General features: G+C 38.8%; 2 protein-coding genes across 8 annotated transcripts in view; one reads left to right on the forward strand and one right to left on the reverse strand.

Moving 5' to 3' along the window:
* slc44a5b (solute carrier family 44 member 5b) overlaps positions 1–4,435 on the forward strand; it is a 340,353-nt gene extending 335,918 nt beyond the window's left edge. For both annotated transcript variants that reach the window (XM_028811195.2, XM_028811197.2), the window contains one exon: positions 1,858–4,435. In XM_028811195.2, coding sequence (XP_028667028.1) covers positions 1,858–1,958 — 101 coding nt within the window. In that variant the 3' untranslated portion in view covers positions 1,959–4,435. The remainder of the gene's footprint in view (positions 1–1,857) is intronic.
* Positions 4,436–7,619: 3,184 nt separating this feature from the next.
* On the reverse strand, positions 7,620–19,683 carry LOC114659014 (LIM/homeobox protein Lhx8-like). Of its 6 annotated transcripts, none has more exons than XM_028811200.2 (9): positions 19,451–19,679; positions 17,986–18,069; positions 17,507–17,659; positions 16,036–16,157; positions 14,142–14,359; positions 13,869–13,972; positions 12,388–12,483; positions 11,600–11,780; positions 7,810–8,043 (listed from the first exon to the last, which is right to left on the reverse strand). In XM_028811200.2, the coding sequence occupies exons 1-9, from the start codon at positions 19,532–19,534 to the stop codon at positions 7,967–7,969; spliced, it is 1,119 nt and encodes a 372-aa protein (XP_028667033.1). In that variant the 5' UTR covers positions 19,535–19,679; the 3' UTR covers positions 7,810–7,966. The 6 variants fall into 6 exon arrangements, with proteins under 6 accessions (XP_051789278.1, XP_028667033.1, XP_028667032.1 ...); XM_028811199.2 differs by having other exon boundaries at positions 7,812–8,043; positions 14,142–14,362; XM_051933319.1 differs by lacking the exon at positions 19,451–19,679 and adding an exon at positions 19,208–19,437 and having other exon boundaries at positions 7,813–8,043; positions 14,142–14,362.
* Between the last annotated feature and the right edge of the window lie 8,079 nt (positions 19,684–27,762).

Raw genomic sequence — 27,762 nt, forward strand, 5'->3', positions numbered from 1 at the left:
TTCATTAATCATTGTTATGTTTTCTGGACCTGCTTATCACATACGAAAGTGGAACCAAAACAAAATGGACACTCTATGAACCTTAGAGGTACTGTAAAGGTGAAGGTAAACAAGGCTTCCTCTGTCCTCCATCACCGGTGAGCCTCCGAGTATACTGGGGTGGCTTTCGTTTCTCAGCATTTGGCTGTCAGAAAGCTCATCATTGACACATTGACACACTGGTCATGCATCCACCACCATAAGGCCTATGCCACAACCTGCTCCCCTGAACACACCATGAGGTGAACGCCTCTATTGCACGTCGGCCTGACAGGAAAGTCCATCCCCTAAGTAAAGTCAGACAAGTGGGGCCTAAGATTACAGTGTGCATGATGAAGATGTGAGCAAAGTGATAAAAGCTGAGCAGAGCCTGTGTGGATCAGGGTTGTGCAGTGCTTTAGAAACAAATTAGTTTCTTGCTAATGTGCCTAGCTCCACTGCAGAGGAGGACAAGGGGAGAAGGTTTTCATGTTTTGGATCTCAAGCTGAACACCTTTATGGACTCACTTTGTAAAAGGATGTCAAAGCCATTTTTTTTTGGTAATTTTGTACTAGTGTGGTACTACATTTTTATAATCCTAATTAATATAATAATCTTTGAATTTTTTTGTCTAAATCTATGGAAAACTAATCGTGTTTATACAAAAGACTTTTTTGTAAAAAAAAAAAAAAAAAAAAAAAGACACACACACAAAATATGAAAAAAAGTGGAACCGATGACATTTTTTCAATAAATATTACTACTTTGAATATGGTGCTATGTCTTTGTAGATATAAACTTGCATTAAAAATGAAGGTATTGTAATCTGCCAAGACTTGGAAGAACCTGACATCTCCCAGAGGCTGCATTAACCACTCATCCTGTTTTGTAGCCCCTGAGCTTTGAAGGTAGCCCAATCAAGGAGCTACACATTCATTGGACAATTTCTTTGAGGATTCTGTTACTATGGTTACTTTTGTATAGCTATTTAATAACATTTTATACTTACTGTACATCCATTCAGGTCCAAGTGTGTTCAGCATCACTATTGCTTTCTTTTTTCTTATCTGTCACATCTCAAATCAAAACTCTTCAGAGGAAGGAAAGAAACAAGGAAAAGAAACACTACTGCCTTTCCAGTTTACAATACTTGAATTTTCGTACTTTGTGGCTATCATTTTGGGCTCAAGCCCTGATTTTCTTAAGAGTTTAGTACGGTTATTAAAGTTTTTTTAATGTGTGACATATTTCTGTGTCAGCTCTGGTTTGCCTTGACCACAGGCATATGGGGATGGGGCAGTTGAGCCTTGGGGCCTTTGCTATTGAATTTCGTTTGTGTACAGTATGCACACTTTTTTTATAATGTTAGGAATACACATTCACAATGATATTTACAAATGAATAATCAGAAGCTGATTTAGATTGGCAGCCAACTTTTGTACTCAAAGTACTTTTCTACTTTTCTTTATGGTACCTTTTGGCTGTCATGGATGGTCTTTAAACCAAGCTTCGGTCAAAGTCCACAAACAATCTGACCACCGTGTTATATTAATGAAGAACCTTATTGTTAATATTGATAACATTTTAACACTAATTTTTTTCCTGTACCTAGCAGGCATCCATAGTGAATATACAGAATTGTTATGCAAACAACTTCAGATATTCATTTTTGGATTGTTTTTATTCAGCAGTTTCTGAAGTTTTTATTAATCTTTTGCTGCATTTTGTTGTAAAATAAGTCGCTTAGAGTATTTGAATAATTGAATGATGCTTTTTAATGTTGACATTTGAGCTCCAGGTACAGTACTGATATTTAGTTATTGAATTCCCTTCTCCAGTAGAAGACGCTGAGAGGAATGATGGGTCCGAAGAGAGACCCTTTTATATGACTACATCTCTGAAGAAGATTCTAAAGAAGCAAAATCCAATCCCATATTAACTAAGGCCCCCACCCAATGATGAAGACGTTACAAGAGCTACTCTTGCTTAACCAAAGTTTATCAGAAAAGCTCTCTGCGGATAAGATGATGAAGCAACAAGAAATGTTACTGCATTGTTCACATTTCGCACGTGTGCTATGGTTTATATACTGCTCCACTGATTTTTCACAAAAACAACACGACTCGGTAAGAGTTCAAAATATCGTCTATCTTTCACTATTAATCGGTCATTTAATTTCAGATTGATGGTTTTTCCTTAGTGAGACTGTCCGATTTTATAAAACTCATTTCACTAGGGTGACACCATTTATTTCCACATCTCGAATTGCTGTTTTCTACAGTTGATCTTGCCAAAATGTTTTATTCACAGTAGCAAAACATCCAAACAGAATATCACATCAGTTTCTCCATGGCGTTGGGGAGTGGGTCGTTATTACTGGAGCACTGGCCAGTGACCACACAAACGTGCCTGCCCATTAAAGCCAAATGTGTATCATTTACCATTTTTGACTTCTTTATATTCTGTTTTAGTTCCAGCAAATTCTCAAATCATTATGAAGATCTTATAATATTAACATAATGGATTTTTAGCATGTTTATCCATTATCTGATTTTTCAATGTAAGTAATGTCAAACATGAAAAGTATTAAAAGTATTTACTTGTATCAAGAAATCATGAAGGTATTTAACATTTTAGAATAATCCTAAGTATTGTATAGAGAAACGTTTGGCTGGCAAAATGACCAGAATTTCCTTTGCAGCTCGGTGTCTGTGTACACCATGGGTTTCCTTTCACATCCCCAGTGATGACCTGCTATGCACAAGTTCATGTGTGTGTCCTGGGATGATGGCCGGGCTTGGCTTTTCTAATATCCCAACAGTGCAACTCCCATGAGCCGTAAACAGGAGAAGAAAACCGTTCGTTAGAATGAGCCTCCTAAGAAGGGGACTAGTATCAAATAATGTCAAACGGCCATCGTGACAGTGCAGGCTTGTAAGGATAGACATGCTTCTTAAAAGAAATAAGTTAGAGGTGAATTGTAAGGCATTTCAAAATAAATCAAATGCTTCTTGGAAAAGCTTACAATTTAATAACCATGATGAAAAAATTAAATAGTCTGATGGACCTCTTGCACTTTTTTTACAGATGTATTTACACCACTGTGGGTTGATTTGTCAAAAATGATAAATTGTTGGATTCTTTTCAAAATTCATTACTTAACTTTTTGCTAGCCAGACTATTCCTTGTGACAATAAACTTGTATCCTCCTCCCCACTTCATCGGGCTACATCCTGCTTTTAGAGTGGCTAAAGGTTACGCCTGTAAACAATCCTCAGGATTAACTGCACTTGTTTCTTCTCGACTGCTTGTTGCTGAAAGTTTCGTATAAAGCAGCACAGTTTTTTTTCATGAACTGCAGGAGATGAGTGTCAAATTGTGCTTGTCATTTACTGACCAAACCTTAAACCAGTGAGTGACTGCCAAACCGAGCAGAATAGATGCAGCCGCATGACCTCCACAAGCACATGAGCAGACGCTGCTGCTGCTGCCGCCACTGGCAGGCTGTTTAAAGTGTAGGAGCAGAAAAACTGGGCTTGAGGTTCTGTAACCGACTGGCTCAGCGTGGCCCTCCATTGTCACAACCACCATCAGCAGCACGAGTGCCCAGCAGGTTTTTCCTAGTGAACATATGGAAACAGGCCATTTTCCTTTTTAAAACCCATCATGGTACATTACGTGACTGTTGTGAAGCATTTTAACAGTTCATGTCTGTAAAATCAAATGTAAGTTTGGTGTAAGTGAGAAAGTTCATTAAAACATGAAACGGTCAGTTTAATAAGAGAGTCCAATTCTGGTAGCTCTGCACTAAAATTGGATACAAGCTGCCGGCAGTCTGTCCCAGCGATTGCTGCAGCTGCACTTTTAATGAAAGCTCTGCTCAGAGCAGCAGCTTATGGACGTTTTGTATTGTACGTTATGGAGATTCCTCCATGAAAATGGGAATATTAAATCTTTCAAATTTAGGATATTCACAACAGCCAGAAAATGTTTATAGTGTCCTGCTAGGTTTCCTTTTTAAGCATGATGTTAATTTGCTTGTAAAAGATGCAGTAAATGATGTTAACTTTAAAAAGGGTAAATGTTATTTTACAAGAGGATACAAAATTTTATACATTTTAAAACATTTTCTATCAATTGAAGTTGGTCTGCTTTGGATCTCTGTTGTATTAATTTTAGGATACAGCCATCATTTACATTAATTATTTGCACTATGCCAAACCAGTATTTTATAGTGTATGTGCATGGGAATTTGAATTTGATGGACTTGGTGCATCTGCTGTGCAGAAATGTTTTTTTGTGAATCATTTTGACAAAAAAAAAAAACCCTTTAAAATGTATTCTATTTTAAATATTTTAACATTATCTTCTAATATTAATGGAAAACCAATGAAATAAAAAAATCCACCAACCTAACCTGGCTGATAGAACCTCTTTTTTAAAAATGGGCTATTTGACACAGAAAGCCTGGTTTGTATCAAATTTTTTACTTCTAGTATCAAGCAAACTACAACTGGACAGCATTTCTAAAAAGATGTTCCCATTTGTTTGAGCACAGAGGCGAAATGTACTGGACGTACGGTCTCAAACGTGTAGCTCACCTTGGCCAACACACGTCCACCTCCACTGGGCACTTCCAGTTCATGCTCAAGAACACAAACCCACACCAAAATAAAATTAAAATCACCACAGTTTAGTTAATAAATAACTGCAGAAATGGTCCGCTCAAGTTTTGACAGTGGTGCATATGAATATTGGCTCAAATAGAAAGTATGATGAAATTCTTAAAGGCCGTGTCACATTACATGACTTTTCAGTTGTGGACTTCATTTACCGGAGAGTCAACACGGTCCACGACTCGCTCGGACAGTTTGATTCGTCTTTAGTCCGAGTGGCAGGCCTGGTGTGCGTGAGAACAGACAACTAAATGAGCACTCGGCCAGTGTGACGCTGATCACGCAGCAACAAGGATTAAGGAACGCAAAGACAGAAGGGAGGCTTCATCTGTCCAAGGTGTCACGTTTTATCTGGCATGACAGAATGGGGAAAAAACAAAAAGACAGAAAATGTACACATGGTGCAACATTCAGCTGCGTACTGCAAGTTCATGGATATGAACTGGCAGCTGAATAAAGGAGGAAAATATAAAAATTACTGTAACTGCTGTAAAGTGAACGTTGGCAAAGTAAACCAATTCTAAGTTGAATTCACACAGAACGTTTCTCTGTTTTGGGGTAAACAAGTTTAAAGACTCCCCATTGCTTTTCCATGGGAAATTTGGAAGTTTCAGAACTTTGTAGGACATGTTCAGTTTGTGATATTGTGACAAATTTAACAGTCTTGACAAGTGTCTAAGAATTAGTGTGTCACTTTAACAAAATCAGGGGCAGAGTCATTTCCAATGGACACACAGACAGGACCATCACAGTGGGCGCCTCTCACATCACATGCAAACATACATAAGAAGCATCGAGATTGCGGTTGAACCGGTTGGCGAATTTGGCACATAACACCAGCTCTGTCAGACAGCAAGTTATTGGCCGACATAAGGGGCAAGCATGGGATTCTTTGGAAGTGTGAAACTGTGATGGAAAGTTGTCATACAGTCAAACAATGACATCCCCAGTGATTTGTATTTTATAAAATTGACACATACAGGCAATGAGATCAGCAACCTCACTCATCGAGTTTGACATGCCTTCCAACTAGAACTCATGTAATGTCAGTGACATCAGTCTAAGGCCATGTCACATTGCACAACTTTTCCAGTGATTCTCCTTCAGACTTTATAGACTAAATGAACTGGGGGCAGTGGTGGCACGCGCCTTTGAGCGCCAGTCCTGTAATGTGACATTCCCAGCCACTAAGAGTCATGCAAATGGACTTGCTCGGGTCAGAGGATTACTGTCTGCAGTCGTCAAGTTTGACATCCCCTACAACTAGAAGTCGTGTAATGCGACATCGGCATTAACTGCATGTGCTCATCAACTCGCGGCACCAATTTTACAACTTCAAGTTTGTTATGGCACAGTGCAGTTCCTCCCCAACCAATTTAGGAGGATAAGCACTTTTTATGAGGCCACCATAACTGGGCCAGATCTGTCAAATGAAGGTAGAGGGACAATTCTGTTTAAATTGTCATTAAAAGTACAAATTTGGGGGGGGGGGGGGGGGGTATTGATTTTTTACTGGTTTAAAAAAAATTTTTTTTTAAATATTTATAGAGTGGGCGGCATGGTGGCGCAGTGGTAACGCTGCTGCCTCGCAGTTAGGAGACCCAGGTTCACTTCCCGGGTCCTCCCTGCGTGGAGTTTGCATGTTCTCCCCGTGTCTACGTTGGTTTCCTCCTACAGTCCAAAGACATGCAGGTTAGGTGGATTGGCGATTCTAAATTGGCCCTAGTGTGTGCTTGGTGTGTGTCCTGTGGTGGGTTGGCACCCTACCCGGGATTGGTTCCTGCCTTGTGCCCTGTGTTGGCTGGGATTGGCTCCAGCAGAACCCCGTGACCTTGTGTTCGGATTCAGCGGGTTGGAAAATGGATGGATGGATGTTCACAGAGGAAAAAAAAAAAAAAAAAAAAAGTGTCCCTGAAGTCTTATTTTTTCCCCCGTAACTAAAGGAAGTTGTAGTCACAGTCCCACAGAAGCACCATTCTGGGAAACGTGTAGACGGCCTATCAATCTCTCATTAAAACATCTTTAGTATTTGAGCAGACTCTTAATTCTAACACGCACAGACTGGCGAATGATGTTTGTACAGGACTCCGACATCTGCCAAACCACAATAAAATACTTTTCAGTAGATGTAACATTAACCACATCAAATGAGTATTAACCACACATATGCTCAGTCATGGATTATGCTTATTTAAATCAAAAATGTATTCTCTGCCCACCCTTACAAGGTAGTGATTTGTATCCAATGGTACAGCTTTGCTGCAAGAACTACACAGTTGTACATATGCACCCCACTTTAGACGCCTTCCTGCCAGCACTTACACGAGGCGTTAACTGGCAAGCACGGTTTCATTGTGCCCACTTAATACAACACCAATAATCCTAGTGGTCTTCATTAACGACTAAATTAACTAATATTCAAGTACTCTGTGTGTTGAAGGCACAGCTTACAGTTCTAGTCAGTCATACAGACTAATGCTTTTTTATTTTGCCTTTCAATAAGCAGTCTAATCACCTGTTTTGACAACTGGAAGACTGCTTCAATTTTTCAGGCTGTCCTCATTAAAAGTTTTTACAAATGGCAGGTAAGGATATTAAAAATGCGAGGAAGTCATCAGCTGCTGTCAGAACAGAGAACCTCCACAGCTCTACAACGGTGCGACAACAGTAATGCTGGAACCTGCAAGTGCATTTCCATAAAATGCTAGATCATCAAGTGAATGTGCATAAACAATTCACATTACCCTCATTATAGAGCCTAAATGATCCAGACTACTCAGTGGTTAACATGGAGTGAAAGTAAACCTGCTCAACTGCACAAATACAGTAAAATAAAGCGGCACATTCCATGATGTGTTCCTAACTCCACCACAACAGGACAGTCAGAGTAATGAACTGCAGAAACGGAGATGGGCCGCGTAAAAGTTTTTACACTCATTTATTTCTTTTAACAAAGTGCTTCCGCCAAATACAACAATCAAATAAATTAACACATAGGAAAATACACCATGAATAAATCACAAACTAAACAAAATAGCATCACAATATCACACTTTGTTTGCCAGAACCCACCCCTCCCTCCCCATGTATATCGTCAGTGATGCCAGCCCCCAACAGTGTAGCTTCAATACACTGAACAATGGAAGTAGTTTGCATATGTTAGTATAACATACATTTTTTTCTTTTAAACCTGTCATTATCCATGCACTTCTTTAAGCTTCCAACCTGAATAGATAGCAGCTGCTCACTGCTGGGAATACACAAAGGTGAATCAGGCATGGCTGATTGGTAACGTTGCCATGCTGTGTGGAAGCAGGGGCTGAAACACCAAGGATGATGGGGAGTGAGCTAAAAAAAAAAAAAGAAATTTCAATTAGATTATCATCTTTGCGAATTTAAAAAAAAAAAAAAAAATTTGATAATCAAATAATAATATGCCATTTATGATGGCTGCCTTAGGTCAAGCTTTGCCATGCACAGCCAATTCCTCTTACTGCGAGGGGTGACCAGCGTTACTGTAAAGTCTTCAATTCTGCTTCATCCAAATCAATGGCTGTCTATGCTAGGCACCACCACTTGTTGGTTTGTTTTTGTTTTTTTAATAATATACACACACACACACACAAAACTTGGGAATCGCCCAGAGATGTTTAGGTTTTTGACAGAAATGTCTACCTTTTGATCTTTTTTTTGTATCAAGATACCATCAATTGATTTAAAAATACCAAAACATTACTAGTGATGCTAACGGCTATTATTGCTTGAAACGATCGATTTATTATTAACATATGACTGCAAAGCCCCATTTTCAACTTTCAGTGTCCTAATGGTGGACTCCCTTAATTATTTTAAATTGGTTATTAGAGAAACCTTTGTAATTGCATTAGCATTGCTGAAACCTGTTACTCTGTTCAACAGAGCATGTAAACGGTCTGCAATATACGGGCATTCCTAAAGTTCCGTTCTGGGTTTAGGACTACCAAACACACACTTCTGGAGGATTCCAAACTTTTGAACACCACCAAGTGAAGTAACTTACTCAGTGGTACCGATTTGACTCGACAAGCTTATGGTCCACCAGGCCATGCTCAACTCCACAGCCAGCCCAATAAAACATTAATATATTTGTCCCCTTGGGGCTGTAAGACATTCACTTTATCTTACTGTTTCATTCATACCATACATTTGTTTAGCCAATTTGATTTAAAAGTAAATACATTTCAAGTGTATTGTTTCATGCTAATGAATTACTGGTGTGGTATTTGCTCAATGTTGGTACTTGAGCCATTACATCTGATCCAGCAGGCCACACTGCCTGTGTCACATCCTAACCAGGACTGGCCAACTACTAGAGATTGATTAGGATTAAGTGACACACCAGAATGAGCTGCACACCAGCAGAGCCTCTTTTTAATGGCCAAAAACCTAGGACTCCAGTTGCTCCAAGTCTGTTGTGCTTAAGCCTCTTCGAGCTCCGATTTACAATTTCAAGCAAATCTTGTCTAATTATGACAAACGTTTCTGATTGCAGCCCAATATTGTGTACCAAACTTCACTGTAAGCCAATTCCTAAATCTTAGCCAGAAAGTGGCAAGATGTCTTATGCAAAAGCCATCTGTGTAATCCAGAAGCTACATCCAAACCCCTAAAACATAACCACTGTGGTGCCCGGCGGGCGTCCATGCCCGGTCGGGATGCCCAGGAGGAGGGCTTGTGCCTGCTCCAGGACACTTGGGGGCATCCTCCCTGGTGGCTTTGGGGCTTGGAAGCTCAGCCCTGTAGGGGCCCGTGGTCACCACCAGGGGGCGCCCCAATGCCTTGGGAGTGTTGGCCCTCAGTACTTCTGCCACACTGGACTTCCGGCTTCACCATGGGAGCTTCCGCCACACAGGAGTGTGGCTATGAGACCTCAGGATCCACATGGAGTCCTTCCAGGGGAAATAAAAGGGGCCGCCTCCCTCCAGTCAGGAGCGAGAGTCGGGTGGAAGAGGACAAAGCTTGGTGGAGAGGAGTGGAGGTGGACAAAGACTGAGAAAGGCATTGTGCGTGTGGCCAGGACTTAAGGGGTGATTGGTGCTGAGGCACTGGGTATGTGCACTGTATATAATATGAATAAACGTGTGTTGGGTGAAAATATGATGTCTACCTGTCTGTGTCCGGGCTGTTCCCCACACCAGCCACAAAGAACATTCTTTACATTGTCTGTCTTTCTAAATAAATTGATTTTCTAGATCAGCATCTCTATGGGCCAGTCCTTCAAGAGAAACTCTTGATCTTAGTAGGTTTTCAATTCCATGTTAACGGTCACTTTCAGTCTGAAATGGATGGTCACTCTTTTCGGCCTCATAGGCACCCCCTTTAAAGTGGCCAGTGACTATCAAAGCAGGTTGGGCAGTTCGATAGGACCCCAGAGATTAATCGAGTCACACGTCACCACCACAGTTGTGGACACTTGCCAGACCAGTTCTGCTTCTATAATATAAGAAAGCCCAGGGAGAGGTTATGTGGCCAGCCACCTTAGATCTGCTGGACCAGGGTTTGTTTCAGCCATGCCATCTACACTTCACAAGTGGTAATCCACTTGAAGCCAAGCATGTTCAGGCCCAGTCAGTCCTTGGATGGGAGACCAATCTGGGTTGCTTCTAGTAGTAGTGTTGGTGAGGCCTGCAGGGGGTGCTTAAAATGTGTTCTGTGTGGTGGTCCCAATGCCCCAGTGCTGTGATGGGGAGACTGTTCTGCAGAAATGGTGCCATACTCTGGTCATAAAAGATCCCTGGGCATCACTCAAAAAGAATAGGGTGTATCCCAATGTCTTGGCTAAATAGCTCATCATGGCCTGGTCTTTCTGCCCCCCTAATAATTTCCTGTCCCTTACTGGCAAACTCTCCTCCTCCATCACGAACAGCTAATGTGCGGTGAGTGTACTATCACAAAAATGGCTGCCATCGCATCATCCAGGTGGGTACTACACATTGGTGGTGGTTGAAGTGACTCCGCATGGGCTGTGTAAAGCACTTTGAGTAGTTAAGAAAAGTGCTATACCTGTATAGATGGATATTATTATTATTACTCTTCTCCAGTGCCATCAAGCTTTCTGCCTTTGGAAAGTGCAGAATATCTGTATCCCTTCTTTACCTTCTCTAGTATTTGTATCAGTTTTCTTTAGTGCAGCACTCTAAACATTTAATGTTCTGCTTGATTTGAGGAGCTATGACAAATGCAAAGAGCACTATATTAAAAACCATCTGTAATTTCACATATTCTGGATTTAAATAAAAGGATCTTCCAGAAACCTCCAAGACTCCAGTACCAGACTAGAACTTCTAGCCTGAGGTGGGCACTGGCACAATAGTACAGGCCTGCTAATTAGTGGCCATTTAAAGCATTGATTAACTCCGACTTGTCTAAATTATCTGCCAATTCAAAGATACTCCGGTGTGCAGTTTATTTTTCTTTCATTTTCAGTTTAAGTATTGCTATTGCAGCTGCTGATTGTACTGAATATACTTTTTTGTTTCATTTGTACTGAATACTTGATTTTTTATCTAGTTATTTGGGGTGCAAATTCAGCCATATGCTAGTGTAATAATTTATTATACAAAAAAAAAAGGTCCTTTCACTAGTTTGTTCTAATTGTATTCAAAGGCAGAAAAGTTTAATAATTAAAGATTCCACCATTGAAGGATAAAACTAATGTCAATCCATTTTGGTACAAATGCTTAAAGTAAAAACACACTCCACTGGGTACTTCTGTATTACACAACTAAAGAAGAAAACAAGCAGTCCACTTGAGCAAAGGTTAATTAAAAGCATCACACCCGGCCTACCAAGATGGACCAGGATTAAGGACCACTATCCTAAACAGAGCATTACAAATACAAGAAGAATAGCTTCAGAGACTCACCATCCATGTAAGAGTGCAAAGCTGTCAGCATTGGGCCATCTGGAGATACGTAGGCTGGATACGCCATTTCCTCCAACATTGGAGAGGAAAGACGAGAAGGCTGCATGGACGCTGGAGCAGTGGAGGCATGGTTGGGACTAACGTGTTTCTTATGACGGGCTCGACAGTTCTGAAACCAAACCTGGTTAACAAGAGACCGAGGGGCACACAGGAATTAATAAAGAGCCATTTCTAAGATGTTCAGAAAACTTTAATATCATGTAGTGTGTGTTACCCAAAAAGTTGCCACTAAATACTTCAAAAAGTTCAAATGAAGCATCAACAAAAAGGTGCGTACTTCAAAGAGCGTTACAAGAAAAAGGGATTTGCAGACAGCGGCGCTTCACTTTGATAATTCATGTGACGTTATGTGGCCTGCCTTATAAAGCATTCCCAGAACCAAGTTGTTTTGAGCTGACCGCTCGCTTGACACACCCATGTAGTGTTACAACACAAACAAAGGACCAGCCGCGCAGCAGGATCAATTAGATTACATTTCACTCGTCCGTTCTCGGCCTTCACACAATGTGCCGGCAGCACTAAAAAAAATACAAATGTGATGTCTACCTTGTGACATAATTGACACAAATTGTGTAAGGAACTTTGGCAGATGCATTCATACTTTCTCATTTCAGAACTGTTTCTTACACAGCTCAGTCTCAGCCACGACCTTAAAAAACAGTGCAATTTTACTGATCCACCTAAGATCTTCCACGGAGGCTTATCATAAATGGCAGTATGTGACCAACCTGTATGACACGCCTGCTGAGTCCTGTTCTTTCAGCGAGTTTCTGCAGTGTTTGTGCATCAGGGTTGTTGTCCTGGGCAAACTGTGCTTGCATTACCTAAAGAACAGAGACTGATTAAGAAACGAGTCCATTCTGGAATTGATGGCATAATAAAAGAATAAAGAGGCTCGCAAATTTATTAGCAAGGCAGCATCAATATCATTGAACTGCATATCCTGAGCAGAGTATTCAAGATTTGAAGGACAATTATTACGTGGAAGCTGGGTTAAACAATGGATATTAAGGGCAAAATGGATAAATGTTTTACATAACTAAAATGGAGGCTTTATGAAGGCCTCTCTAAAGTCGTTAATACAATTGAGCATACATAGTAGAAAATAACCAGCATAGTCAACTGATCACAGACAGGAGGACACGAGATCTTAAATTTGAAAGGAGGACACCGGTTTCCAAACAAACATCAAAGGTGTGGAGGTGCACAGAGGTTTGCTTGGCAGCCTTGCCACTTCAAGAACTTTGTCCCATGTAGTTAAAGAAGGTCTCTGAACCGGACTGGTAAAAGGGACAGGTGATGGGCCTGAACACAAGGCAGGCAAGCGATTCAGAAGGAGGACAAACAAAAAAGATCTTTAGTATTAAAAGTAGTAAGATGAGGTATCCCCCCGCCTCTAGGCTACTTTGGCATTACTTTTACAAAGCGTGAGCTAGCAAATCAAAATTTTCATGATGTGCTCGACAAACTACATATTGACAGCATGCTTTACGTAATTTGGAAGACACTTCGAGATGACCTACTGTAAATAGACTTCAACACGAGGATTTATGTAAAAGTGACAAAAGGTCACACATGCGAATCAGTAATTGAAATCAAGGAAACAAGCTAGTTCATTCTGAGGTCAACAAGCAGGTGCGAGCATTTTGAAGATATGAGCCTCAAATGAAATGGGAAACACTCATTTTATAAAGGCATACAATATCAGTGAATAGTCTGCACAGACAGAGGAACAACGAAAACCACAAAATACAAAAACAACACTGAATTTGCACTGTTTATTACTCTTGGCAGGGTAAATCTCATTAGACAGGCACTGCCAATGAGCCAAGTACACTTTTTGGTAGAAATTAAGCTTGCTTTGCAATTTGTGTGTGCGTTTCTAGTCTGTCTTTGCCACAGATAAACGCCGTGGTTGCATTTGCTACTGGGATGTCACAATTGCTCGAGGCTTCTTGTCATCATTCCTAATCTATGACTAATCCATCTCCATAACGGACTTCTTATTTAATTCCATAACTTTGTTCACCATTTCTGTGCCTATTCTAGTAAATGCAAGGTGATGCAGCCTACCTTTTCTAAGGTATTGTGGCCCACATTTGCATTGCAGGACATCAGATCTCAAATGATAGCATCTTAAGTTGGTTATAAAGTTCATTTTTGGTCATGTCAAAATGTCTCTCCTGAGCTTCTGCCCCCAGACACAAACCTGAAGCTGGTCCGCTGTGAAGCTAGTGCGTGCTCTCTTTGCTGGCTTGGGTTGGTTAACTTCCTGTTCTGTCGGCAAAGCTCCTTCTACATTTACCCCGTTTCCTGCAATTAGCAAAAAGTCAATAAAGGCAATTTAGTTTAGACAGATGCGGGACCATGTGTATGAAGTGAAGTTACAATGGATTTGTGAGACTCTCCACACACACACTTTTTTGTTAAAGAGACAGAAATGTTATAGTTCACATTGAAAGCCTTGTTTAAGGTCACTCACCATTTTCCACAGCTCTCTTAAGATTGTCTATCATGCAGTCATAATGAATTCGACACAGGACTTTCTCCTCTACTAAAGCAAACTCCTCCCCAGTGGACAGCTGCCTTTTGCAGGAGAAACAGGCAAAGCAGGCTAAATGGTAGACATTCCCTTTAGCCCTTCTCACCCAGTCAGTCGAGTGTATGTGTCTTCCGCAGCGAGCACAGCGTGTTCCATATCTTCTGTAGAGTCACAAGAAAAAAGGATCGGATTAAAATTATATATAGTGGAAAAAAAAAAAAAAAAAAATCCTTGAATAAAAATAAATGGCAATGCACAGTTTTAAATGTCTCCTTTCATAGCATTAGAATATTTTGTTCAGTAGAAAACTGAATTCAAGGTGAGGTAGGAGAAAATTCTAGTAAACCGTGTCTTAAAACATTCACTCCAGACTCGAGCAAGAATACTGACAGCTGAAAAGAATTAGGAGTGTGGAGCAGATACTGCGGAAAATACCAAACCTTCACAATATTAAACAGTTTCCAACAAGTGGCTCATGATACTGCACAAAAGCTCAAGTAAGGCACATGTGCCACTACAGGGTTTGAGACTGGAATACAGTTTCAATAATTTTAAATCCAATAACTGCACCACAGTCAGTATGGGCTGCCCACCATTCTAAAGCCCCCATCCAACTATAGGCGCCTCATTTTGGAGTGTGTGTGTTCATGTTGGCCCAGTTGTGTGAAGGCCATCTTAAGTGCACCAGTCATTTTTATATTCTTGGCGACTTCATGAGGTCCACAAAGCACACTGAACGACTGTGACAGAATGGGGGAGCTTCTAGTGTGGCAAGTAGTGTAGTATTAATGTGAAAAGAAGCTCGGGCACGCACAGAGCTCATTAACATTATTAAAAACAAAAAAAGCTACATACGTTTAAAGTAGATAATTAAAAACATCTCTTAAGCAAAACAAAAAAAGGTACTGCAAAAGAGCAATTCGCCACTTTATACAGCCCATGAAAGACAAACTCGCTGTAGCGAGATCAGGGAATGTTTTTGTAACAAAAAAAATTACAGTACATGTTTATTACAAAAGACCCTTCTGACATTTAGCGATGATCCAATGACTAAAATGCAGCTCTCATAATGTGCCATGCAGCTTAACGGAATGAATATTAAACCAATTGGATCGTGTTGCTAAGATTTTCATCAGCAAACTAGCCTGATTTTGTCGAGATGCATTATGAAAAGCTTTCTTTATTGTTTTAAATATCTTACAAACACACACTAAAATAAACCTCGCATCAACACACCAGGGCACTAGGGAAAAAAAAATCAAGACTTGCTCTTCAAAATAATACAGAAGTCATTTAAGAGGTCCATCATAACCAAGACCAGCGATTACACTGTCAGACACTCTCAGACGTTTCTACCATCAAGCACATACGTACTAGACCAAGGGTTGCGTGCTTTAATTTCTGAAACATTTCCTTAAAATTTTCCAAGGAACAAGGAGGAGTGAAAATATCCATCTTTAAGTAAGCCACAGCCCTGGTGAGGACTATAACGCCAAATCAAATACTAACTGGACTGGCATGGTGTCTGCGCTGACAGGCGGGCTTTAAAAGAAGTGGGAGACCTCGGCCAGAAACTTCTAGTTTAGTTTGTCCGTAGAAATACCACATGCTGCAGAGAATGGAACAATAGCAAATCCAAAAGGAAAAAAAAATCTGTTGGATTGGAAATCACTCAGGAATTAGTCGGAGAGTCCAACAGAAAAGTCTGTATCCGTTACCACCCAATAACCTTTAATAGTACCCAAGTATGTGAAATATTGGAAACACGAATTACAAGAAACTTTTTAACCAGATAAATCATTGCACACTCAAGCATTTGCGCTTAAGAAATTACCTGAAATAGTCTAATTTACAGAATACTTCCTTTTCTTTGATATAGCAACTGGTATGTCGACCCAGTGATGTTCTGCATACGCTGCACGACAGACAACGGACATGCCAACACAAATCATTCACCTGTGAGGAGCGAAAGAGAAGAGTCAATGGAGGAAAGACCCGAGCTGAAAACAAGGAGGAGCAGCACAAATCTGCACGGCTCCTTTACAAAATGCAATTAAATATACACAAACTTTCATACAAAATCGGCTTCTAACCGAACACTTGCCAAGAGAATGTCCCTTAGTTTAACTTCACTCACTACTTTCAACTCTCGCCACGTATGCATCCACGAAATGCCCGTACTCGTTTGATCCCATTTTGTAACTTTTTTTTTTTTTAAATGCTAGAAAGAAATAAACCAGATTATGAAGTCTAAATATTGATAATCGCAGGAGTTAATAAATTGCGTTATATACACACTAAAATAAATCGTACATAACTGACACACAACGAAGACAAATCAAACAGAAATTAATAAGCCCACAGAATATGCCTGGCCCAAAAATAAATTATAATGAAAATCTTTACGAAATCTTATACGGCTGAAGTATATTTTGTGTCACCTTGTTATTATAAAATAGTTAAAACCCCATACGCGAGGTAAGCCGCAGTTTCCATACAAACACACACTTCTTAATACTGTATATGTAAATACACACACACACGTTATATGTCCATACTTGTACGTTTATACACAAAACGTTATCCCTTACAAAGCGGTTTTAAGGAAAGAATGGATACGTGACTGGATGATTTGAAAAACAAACGCCACCATATAAACCACACGAAACTAACAGTTATCAAATTCAAACAAATACATTAAAAATACTTTGAACAGTTGAACATAATGAATCCGTTTAATAGTACCAAAAAAAAAAAAAAAAGTCCTCGAGGAAGCAGGACAATCATTTTAAAGTTTTAAACGGTTCTTAGGAAACGAGTTTGATGTGGCGGTGAACCTAACAAAAAGTATCCCGTAATATCTTAATATCTATAAAATAACATACCTAAACAATTTATCAAATCTGGATCGTTTATTTTGGGATATAAAAAAATAAAAATGAAAGAAGATGGATTTTGCGCTCTTTTATTTGTGTCCCAGTTTCTTCAATGGGTCTCTTACCGGTGCACAATGCCGTTATTTGCACGCTGGGTCTTATACTTGATAACAGACATTTCACACGTTTAATAAAATAAGGATATAGATGCTCGTATAACTGTCTTTTCATACGAGATCGCTGGGTTTATTATAATTGAGAATAGTAAAATAGCATATTTCCGATACAAAACCTTGTGCACAATTTCTACCAGATTTGAGATGACAAATAAAAAAATGCAACACTGGTGCTAAATATTACACGGAGTTGGGAGAAAATATCGATATTAATACTACTTTTAAAAGGCACTATATCAGAGAATATGCTCACCTTCAACAAATATTTGTCCACAATTTCCAGACCACAGCTCGTGCAAACCGACTTTCCCAAGAGAGAAGTGGAGGCCATTCCTGGAGGAGAGGACGACGGAGACAGTGAAGGTGAAAGAGAACAGGAATCCTCAAAAACGTCTTCTGGTGTGTTCTAAAATTTTGAAATCAATGAGAGGGGAGATTAGTTTTGATTTCTTTTTCTTTAAATCCCCTTTTTATCCTTATCAAAAGCGGGCAGGCACTGTCATTTTGAAGTAAATTTCACCCACTGAAATGAAACACTAAAGCCACAGTTAACAACGCGGATCGTCCATCGCCACAAAACTGTGCGTATCACAATACAATGACCTGCAATGCAAGAGACCGTACCCTGAAGAGAATATTTCATCGAGAGATCAGCACCGCACCAAGATTAATGGTGAACGCTAAACCAAGCAGCATTTAGTCATATAACGTGTGAAACTGGAGAGACGTTACCAATTCTGTCTCAGTTCTGTGCTCCCGACTTCTTCCGAAAGCCCCGGTCTCTGCTCCTTCGCAATCTTTAGACATGACGAAAAACTACCGAAAAATAAAATAAAAACATTATGACACAAACTTGTGGAGAACTTCTTGTGCTCGCAGCGACAACAAGAACCTGCAGATTTTCCAGCTGTCTTTTAACCACTGCATGCCAGCCCATAAAATATCATGCGCTTGCTTTTTCACCATGACAACCCAGGCGATGATTAAGATGTCATTTGGAAAGTAAATATTCTACCCCTTGCTTACAAAAACAGAAGCCTCTCGAAGAAATGGTTATACTCAGTTTATTATTCTGTTAAGATCTGCATTTAGGATTCGGAACTGCTTAACAAAGGTTTTTTCCCCTCCACATATCAATTTCCGATGTCAATCAAAACCAGTTTGGAGTCAGTGGGAAAAGGGAATTGATTTTTTAATAACAGCAATTAAAAGAACAGCGTTTACCCCAAATGTCTTTGAAAAGGGTAACCTAAAGGTGAAGAGGTTTAATAAGCTACTTGAGGGCTAATTACTGCAGATTTTAGGAGCCTGGCGTTTGTTCCATTGCCAATTTGAAGGAAATACGAAGGACTTAAACGACTAGCAGTCTCTTTACTTAAATAGCAACAATTACAGCTGCAGGCGATTTACGCGAATTTTATACTGGGACAAAATGTCTCAGATTTGTTTATAAAATCCCAGTGTTCTTGTTAGTACACAATAACGAACAGATTTACAAATGTCAACAGTTTCAGCAGGCCTATTGGGCCTTCTATTATGATCCATTTTGTATCGGGGTGTCTGAAAGTCTTTGTCAACGTCAATTTAAATTGTGCTAATCAGGCGTGTCTGACACAGATCTGTGCTTCCCACCTTTTTCAAATCACTCTAGCTAGAGCTAGCGCCGGTCCTGTTTCAATGATCATCAGACGTTGTGGTATGCAAAGAGCAGCTGCACCCCTCCCTAGTAAGCGGGCCATGTAGCCTCACACAAATAGGTGTAATGAAGCCATGACAAAAATACAGGAAAACCCGTAAACCTGTTCAACGACCCAGTTCGATCTCTTAAGATTTTACTTGCTCGATCAAGTGGAAGGAAGGTATAGTTATGTTCCAGCTTTGCTTTTAAGCAAGCAACTAGTGTGATGCCAGATGTCACAAAAATGCAAAAGGTACAGTAATCCACAGTTCCCACCTTTCTCCGTTTTTTTCCAGTCAAATGCGCTTAGCTGATTTCGTTTCGGCAACCCAAATAGGATACAGGAAAGCCCCTCTTCAGTCTTTTTTCATAACTGGCGTAAATCACGTCTAGCTCACTATTTTGCATGTAAGACAGTCCATCCGTTTCAAACAGATCTTGCTGACAAAAATATAATATCTTAACTAACTCGGCCTCAGAGCCGGCAACGAACAAACTGTACAACAGAGATTTCTTTACCGTATCATGGGTGACAATGTTCAGTGTATTCCCCTTGTCTTCACCTTTACCATACACAACCCTTTGTTCACTTTTCCAGTACATCTCAGTGTCCGACAGGGCTTTCGCATACCACCTCTCAAAAAAATTGCAACGCAGCTAAAAAAATCCACATTGGCAAAGGAGTAGCGAGCGTAACTCAAGCCGTTTGCCTTGTACTTCCAACTGACTTCGTTTTCCCTAAGCTCCCACTTTCAAATTGGCGATTCTCAAATACTCTCCTAAAAAGTTTTGTTTTCATGAGGGAGGAACTTTTCTGATACTTTTTTCCGCTTTGGTTTCTTAGCCGCACCTCCTTGCACGAAACACGCCTATATACATCATGGGTTATTATATGAGGAATACGGTCCTTGCATTTTTTTTGTATTTTTATGAAAACAACGTCAGAGATACCGTTGTAACTTCATCTTTTATCAGCTGGCATGCGTATCCGTGTACTTAAATATGCTCTCATGTTTCATCTTTTTCTTTTCAAATCTTGGGCGAACACAAAGAGGAAACACAAACATTTGCACTGCGCTTCCTAGGCTTTTCCCCTTCTCTCTGATCAAAAAAAGGGGAAGGGAAAGAAAAAAAAACAAGTGGGAGAGACAGAGCGAGAACCCTGACCGGTTTTCTTTTCGCATTGAATGAACTTTTAAAAGCTTTCCTCATTATGGAGAACTTGATGCATGTGAGCTGCACAACCATACCTACTGTTTTTAGTTTTTAATCAGCTACACTACCTGCACTCGGTAATTGATATTCAACACAATGCCAGCATTAACAGGAGGATTACTATATATAAACGCGACTGTGCCGTATGTAATAAAACCCGAATTAAGTATAATGTGTGAATGAAGGGTACCCGCTTTTCTATTGCATTTGTTGTTTTCTTTTTTCTTCACAGACACTAATGATCATTCAGAGTGCTGGCATTTGGCACACCTGGTCGCCGTTTCTCTCACCTTGTTCTGCTATAAGTGGACATTCAAATTCACCTGGTTTTAAACAGCAAGATGTGTAAAAGTCGCTAAGGTTTACACTTAACGGTCATCCTGACTTTTGCAGAGCTAAACGAATTACGAACCAAGGTAACCCTTTCAGAGGAAAATATGAATATATGAACTGATCGCATTATGAAATCGTTTCATTATATTTGTCTAAAAGTCATTCATGTTTTGCTTTCGAACGTCAATCTCTGTACTGCAGTCAGACCTACAAGTCAGTTATTCCATCATAAGGATAGATTATTTTACAGGGTGTCCAGAATGATTTCTATGCAAATAAGAACTTGTTTATATTAAACAATGTAACCCAGTCTTTTCGAGATCAGAATTCTTTTGGTTTTTGGCTAATAATCGTACATGATGCGAATCGTTCCAAAGTAAATAGGCACCAGCTTGTGGCTCTGTGCATGATCCAACACGCTCCCTCTCATATTTTTATGTAACGTCATGTGTTCATAACACAGCCCGTCTCGTATCCTGCAAACATGTCAGACTTTTTCCGAAATCTGGTAATTATGTGCGTCCCATTTCACGTTTTGAATAGTTAATTTTATTGCTTCTTATCACCAAGACTGGAAGTGAAGTGACTCAAGCAACACCATATGAACTTAACAAGCTTCGGTAAAAATTCAATTCGTTTACAGAAAAAAATTGAAAATATAGGATTTAAGAATCTACAACGAAATAGCTTTTCAAAATTATTTTCCGTAAAAATATAATAATAAAAGCAAGGCCACATTTGCCGTAAGATACTGCTTAATTAAGGTACACACAAACGGTATTCCAGGGGATAGAACCAGGAGAACGTCCAAAGTACTCTGCTAAAATAATCCAGTCTTAATAGCTATTAAATCATTGGACACTTGTGCTATTTAGAAAAAAAAAACGCAGTAAATGAATTTGTTTTTCTGTTTGAAATTGCACACAGGATTGTCAGAGATCCAGTAATTGTTATCCAGCTAATGATAGCTAAGACTGAGGACAATTATGATTAAGTTTAGTAATTATTACTTACAGACTGAGTCCAATAAATTATTTAACATCCCTCCCAAGACAATCTGCTCGCGACTCTTTTAGCGCAGTATAAACGAGCCTTTCCAAAATGATGCACGTTGTACCCTCTAAATACTGTTTATGTTTCTGATATTAATGATACTTTTAACGCCTTTAATAAGTTTTTTTTAAAGCGGCGACTAAGCATATATATATATATATATATATATATATAATATGTATTTATATGTATGTATATGTGTGTATGTATGTGTGTGTGTGTATATATATATATATTTATATATACACATAATATATAAAATATGCAAATACAGTACCTGTATTGAAATCATTTAAATCAAATCTGCGGTACATTTTGTAGTCGACTTAGTATCGAACGCTGTAATTAATTTATTTTAATAGAATAATTATACTGGTACAGCGAAACAGTAGCTGCCAGTTTTCACATCCTATCCAGAAGTAAAATGAAAAGGCACGCTAAGACAGATCATGAACAATGTCTAGTGTGCATCCAGACTTTTTAGATTTTTCTAGAACTAATAGTACACTAAAGATTAATCTTCAATCGCGTCAAGTGAAGTAATACTCCTGAATCACCATAAAATTGAACTCGAATTAATGTTGTTTAAAGGTTATAAGGAACGCTTATGACACAATGGGTTATATTTTATATCAAAAATAATTTTATTTTTAAAAGGATGGCGACATGTTTTTTTAGTCAGCTGGATCTCTATTGTTAATAGTGTTGAGCACATTTTTTCCTTTAGATTTCTAACGGTATTTAACTCCGTTATTTAAAACCTTTTCAATTCCTCTATAGTGGATAAACTACGAAAATATACGCTGTCGGACACCATAAGAAACAGATTGGTTTTGAAATGATGGGTTCTATAATTCGGCCATTTAAATGTTATGAATGTTTCTGTTAAAGTGTTGTAAAATACCGAGACTAAATTACTAAAAAATAAATATATGACAAAGGCACACTATTAATTTTGTCATGCCTGCAAAAACTGTATTTTACGCGTATTTCTGTGTATTGGCCAGTTTAATGTTTGGTGTGGTGTATTTCCGTAAATAAATTCAGCTTTTTGTTTCTGGTCGTTGATGTCTGCTCGTTTGCTATCATTTCGCAGTCGAATGAAAGTGTAGGTTCTTGTAATAACATTTCTTGACAATACTGCACTGTATTTATTTTTTAAAATGTTTGTTCTTTATATATACAAACGACATATACGTATAAAATATGGGAAACCCCAATCAGGTTTGTTGTAATAAACGACTCAGATGTGCATCCGTTGTTGTACTGTTGTATGGTATGAATGACAATAAAGTTCACTTACTTACTTACTTAATGAATGGTTCCTGGTAAATTAAACTGTTGTCAATGACACATTGTAGTGAATATTTTAATAAAGTGTTTTATTTAGCATTCTTTGAATCTGAGTGTATATGTAACGATTCAGTTTGATCGTCGTCTCAGTGTCCTGCCACACAGTGTGTATTTACAAATCGATCCACGCATACTGAACTTTAAATTCACTGAACCTTCCTCTGTTTTGCCGACGTAATTAATATTCAGTCTGTCGGACGCGGACACGTCCCGTGGGGTCTTACATTCTGAGGCCCATTAAAAATGAGCAACTTTTTGGCAAACACGGTAAGACTAGCGCTTTAATGAACACCGTACGTTTAAGTTGAATAAAATTCCTCTGTTTCGCAACACCGGCATTGCACGGTTTGTTGGTGATACCATTTGGAGTATGCCATAATTAATGCATTATGATTTATTACCAGAATTCCGTCCTCTTTACATACTGTAGGTACCCATTTCCTTCATTTCATTCTTTGGAATTGAGAGTGCCTCTTAAAATGTAAAACTTTCACAACTTGTTAACTTGAACTTTCATTCACTGTCGAAGGCTTCTTTCTCCAACACGGCACCTCTTCTGCGTGTCCCTCGGTGTGCCCCGTTTGGAACGCGCGCGCGAGACGGCGTCTCCGGGCTGAGGTCGCGCGCCTCTCCCTCACTCCTCACAGGCAGCTGCGGCATCGCGTCGACTCGACGACGGGCGTGTGCACCTGTTGGACATCTGCGTCCGTCGCACAATGTTCAAATGCCAGCCGATATCCACGCTCTCTTCTCTGCGTCAAGCTACCGAGAGCCACCAGAAAAGTGTTTTGGAGCAAGAAGGGGAGAGCCGCCAGTAGAAACTATTTTAATATTGGCACCCGCACAACTCCCACCCTGTAATGGAAGAAGCAGGTTCAGAGAATGGATGGATGTTTTGTTGATGTCACAGGTAACCTGACAGAATTGGAATTTAAATTTAAGAAGATTAATTTACCTTGATATGTAAAAGTACCTTTTAATGTCTGATAAGGCAGAATATTCCTGTAACAAAATCAGGACTGTGCAGCAAAAATAATTTCGACAATGGGCACGCCGAAGTTTCAAAATATTCCCCTGCTTCTCGTGTAAAGCACTGTCTGTAAAAGCCTCACTTTATCAAGTGAAGTAGAAGTAATCCAGGAATACTGACACTGCTGTCCGTAGTTTTCAGCTACATTTGTACAGACAATAATACAGCGAGTAAGCACAATACACCGAATTTCACTGTTTTAAGTTAATACGGATGAACTGCGAGAAGTTTATTATTCTCTCCGCCAAGATAATAGTAGTGATGTGCTGTTTATATAAGAGAGGAGGAGAAACAACTTTTATAAATGAAAGACTGTCATATTTTAAGGTCTGTCTGCTACCTGGGTGGGCTGAAAGTTCGTTTGAAAAATGTAAAGGCTGCTTATAATCAGCCTTGGATGAAATGTTAGCTCTGATTTAAAGGTAATAGCAATTGTATGGTTTTTTTTTTACACAAATGGTTGTGGCTTTTGTATTATTAATTCTTACAGCATTTGTAATTAACTGATACCAGAGCATATTCCTCTCCTACACGCTGAACGCGAGTAATGGAAGCTGTTACAGTATTTTTAATATAGCATAAACAGTGAATCTGAACAAATCTGTATAGAACCCTATTTCTGATCACCTTGCTTGAATGTAGAAAGAAGTGCGACGTCTATAATTATGAATATGTGCATATACTGGGTTTAAATTCCACAGTGTCCTCATCCCATTAGATTTCCTGATGTCACTAAGCATCAAGGTGGAGTGTGACAAGAGCTTTTGTGTTCCATTTTAAATGTTCATGCAAACTACATAACTTGAAACAATGTCATGCAGAAATCAAAACCTCAAAGAAAGTGATTTATTGACTTTAATCATTCATATTAGCTAGTCCCTTTTAAAAGGTGACTAAAAAAAGGTTATTTTATTATTGATGGAATTGCCAAACCTGTAAATGATAATGTCTCTTTGAATTCTGATGCCATGAAGGCAAAAAAAAATATCATGCAAGGTTCTTTTTATAAATGTTTATTAAAGCACTCCAAAACAGGAAGAGGCAAATGATAGAACACATCAAGTTGTGCCAAGTTTTAATAATGAAGACTGGTGGCATTAGTGCTCTGCTACTTTATTAATTACTACCCTGGATTAATGCTGAGGGATATTACTTGAAAATCCAAAAGGGGTTGCGTTTATTTCCCATTGAATTATTTTTCAAGTTAAGTCACTTTTGATTCACAGGCCAGTTATTATTACCATTATGTCCGTGTTCCAGTTTTGTTAAGTTGGTCACTAAGTCGTTGATATTGAAATGCACGAGGACAGTCATCTAACTGCATTAATGGTATGGCCATGTTAAATGGCTGGTATTGAAGTCTGAATGGGTATTTACATTCATGGCAGAAGAATGTGATTAGTAAAATTGTTACACTATTTTCCCCCAATTCCCTTTAACACTTCCATTTACTACTTTTCTTGGTGGGGGCTGCAATATGCTTTGACAGATAATTCAGTGGATAATGGCATCCTTTGTTCAGTTATCCCTATCATACCTGCAATTAATTACAGTATAATGTCAATTAATTTTCCTTGTTTTGAAAGTTAAAATTCTATTAATCAATTTAGATCCTATTGTCTAGGTAACTTTCAAATGCTAAAGAAATTTGCAATACAAATGTGCATGTGAACAGTTAATATCTCGGTTGAATCTGGTATCCGGCAACTTTAATTTAGTGTATACAACATTTCCTATTATGCTGGAAGCTACTTTAAAAAATGTGCCTGATATTTTTATTTTAGTCACTCAGTTTGAAGGTAAACTTGAAGCAAGTGTTTTAACCTCCTAATCCTACAGTAAGCACAATCTTAAGACGGTTCTGTAATGACACTTTACTGGGTTGTGTGGTTCCTAATAGAACCTTTGCTTGACAAAGAACCATTTATTCTAAGAAGGATTCTTTGCATATGAACTTGGATCTTTGGGCTTTAAAACATTTCTGCTTTGTCCACATATTAGTAACATTTACAATTTCCATTGGGCTGCCTGCCTAATACGATACTGACAGATCAAGAAAAGCTGAGCTGATCCGGTGTTACCGTATGCAGCAGGAGTCCTTTTAAAATCAGAAACCCATCAATTCTTTACAGATCTTTTATCATCTGTTTATGGTGATTTATGAAACCTGTATAGGGATCTGAATATATCTTTTTTCTGGAACTTTTATATTGATGGTTCTTTGGGTAACCAAAAATTGTTCCCTTATTGCATCACTCTGAAGAACTACTTTGGCACCTTTATTTTTAAGAGTGTACTTTGGGATTCAAATGTTATGTGCTCTCTTCTGAGAGAATTGTAACTCTGGATTAGAAAACCTGAAGAAAAAGTGAATCGTAATATTATAATTAAACATTGCTTTTATTAGGTGAGCATATAATAAAGTTTATTTATTTATTTTAAAAATGTATTTGGCAAGTCTTTACATTCATTCAACGGCAAGCTGGAAAAGGTGCCCCCTGTATTCCATATTCAGATTTTGAGTGGGAGCAGAGAGTGATGTGTATGATGGAACCTGGAAAGTAAGGGTGCATAACAGCTTGGCTGTCTTTATTATTGGGTGATGTTTAAAAACTATCTCTTTAAAAACGTTTTGCATCTGCCCACCTTTCCTTCCTTAGATTGTGGAGAGTTGGAGCCAGTGCAGGGCAGCACAAGGTGGGAACCAACCCCAGACAGAATGTCCGTCCATCATGGGATTTATTCATGTATGCCGGGCCAAATGGAGTGCATATTCATCTTAATTTGTACATCTTTGGAAAGAGGGAGGAAACTGAAATATCCATAGAAAACCCACAAACACAGAGGGGTATTATGCAAACCCTACCCTGCATTAGTGCAGCAGTGCTAACCACTTCATTAACTACATGGATTACTGCACAAGTTTGTTTAGGTAGTTTTAGTTCTGATGAGGGTTTACATGCTTTTACTAGTTTAGAGAGACTTTATAGGGTGTGCTGGGTTTGGTTTTTTTCTTTTCTTTAAATGTTTTCCTTTTCCAAGATGCTACATTTTTCTAGCATGCTCCCTGGATTTAAACAACTGAGAGCAATTAATTTAATGCAATTAGTGGCTTGGAATTCTTTTTGTCTTGTGGTGTTGTGCCCGATTGGATGCTATTGTTACACTTAATGTAATGAGTTGCACTGAATAAAATATTGGATCTTGTCTTTTTGGGTGATATGGACATTGGGGGGGAGTCAGAAACAACCAAAGTCTGTCAAGATTTCTGTATATGCAATGTTCTGAGATTCATTTTATTTAGTAGGATTTTTTTAGTATTATTTTATTTGTTTTGTCCTGGAGAGGGTTATATTAATCTAATTTTAAATGTTATTTGTATTTGCTGCTACAGTATCATTTGTCTGTAGTCCTGAACAGGCTTTTTCTACATTGGAACCTCCAGACCTTCTCTTGGTCTACCCAGTCTTAACTTTGATATTGGAAGGCATCACCAATTTCTGATTCTGTCACACATACATGTATCCACATACATCTGTTTTGTTTAATATTTGAATGTGACCTATTCTTTGATATCATTAATAACTGATATTTTATTCAATTCAGAGTGAAATTAATCCAAAGGATACACACCCATTTATCTTTAAACACACATGTTCTAGTTTATGATTGCAGGGAATAAAAGTGGTTAGGAATGACTCTGGACAAGGTGCCAGCCCAGTGCACACTAAACTTTGAAGTTATTTACATAGAAATAATACCATTATAACTGAATATTTTTAAATTATCATTAACAATTGTTTCTGCCCCTTAGAATATATTGTTGGTAAATGCTAGTGAACAACTG

The sequence above is a fragment of the Erpetoichthys calabaricus genome, chromosome 10 (assembly GCF_900747795.2).
Source record: "Erpetoichthys calabaricus chromosome 10, fErpCal1.3, whole genome shotgun sequence".
Lineage (NCBI taxonomy): Eukaryota > Metazoa > Chordata > Cladistia > Polypteriformes > Polypteridae > Erpetoichthys > Erpetoichthys calabaricus.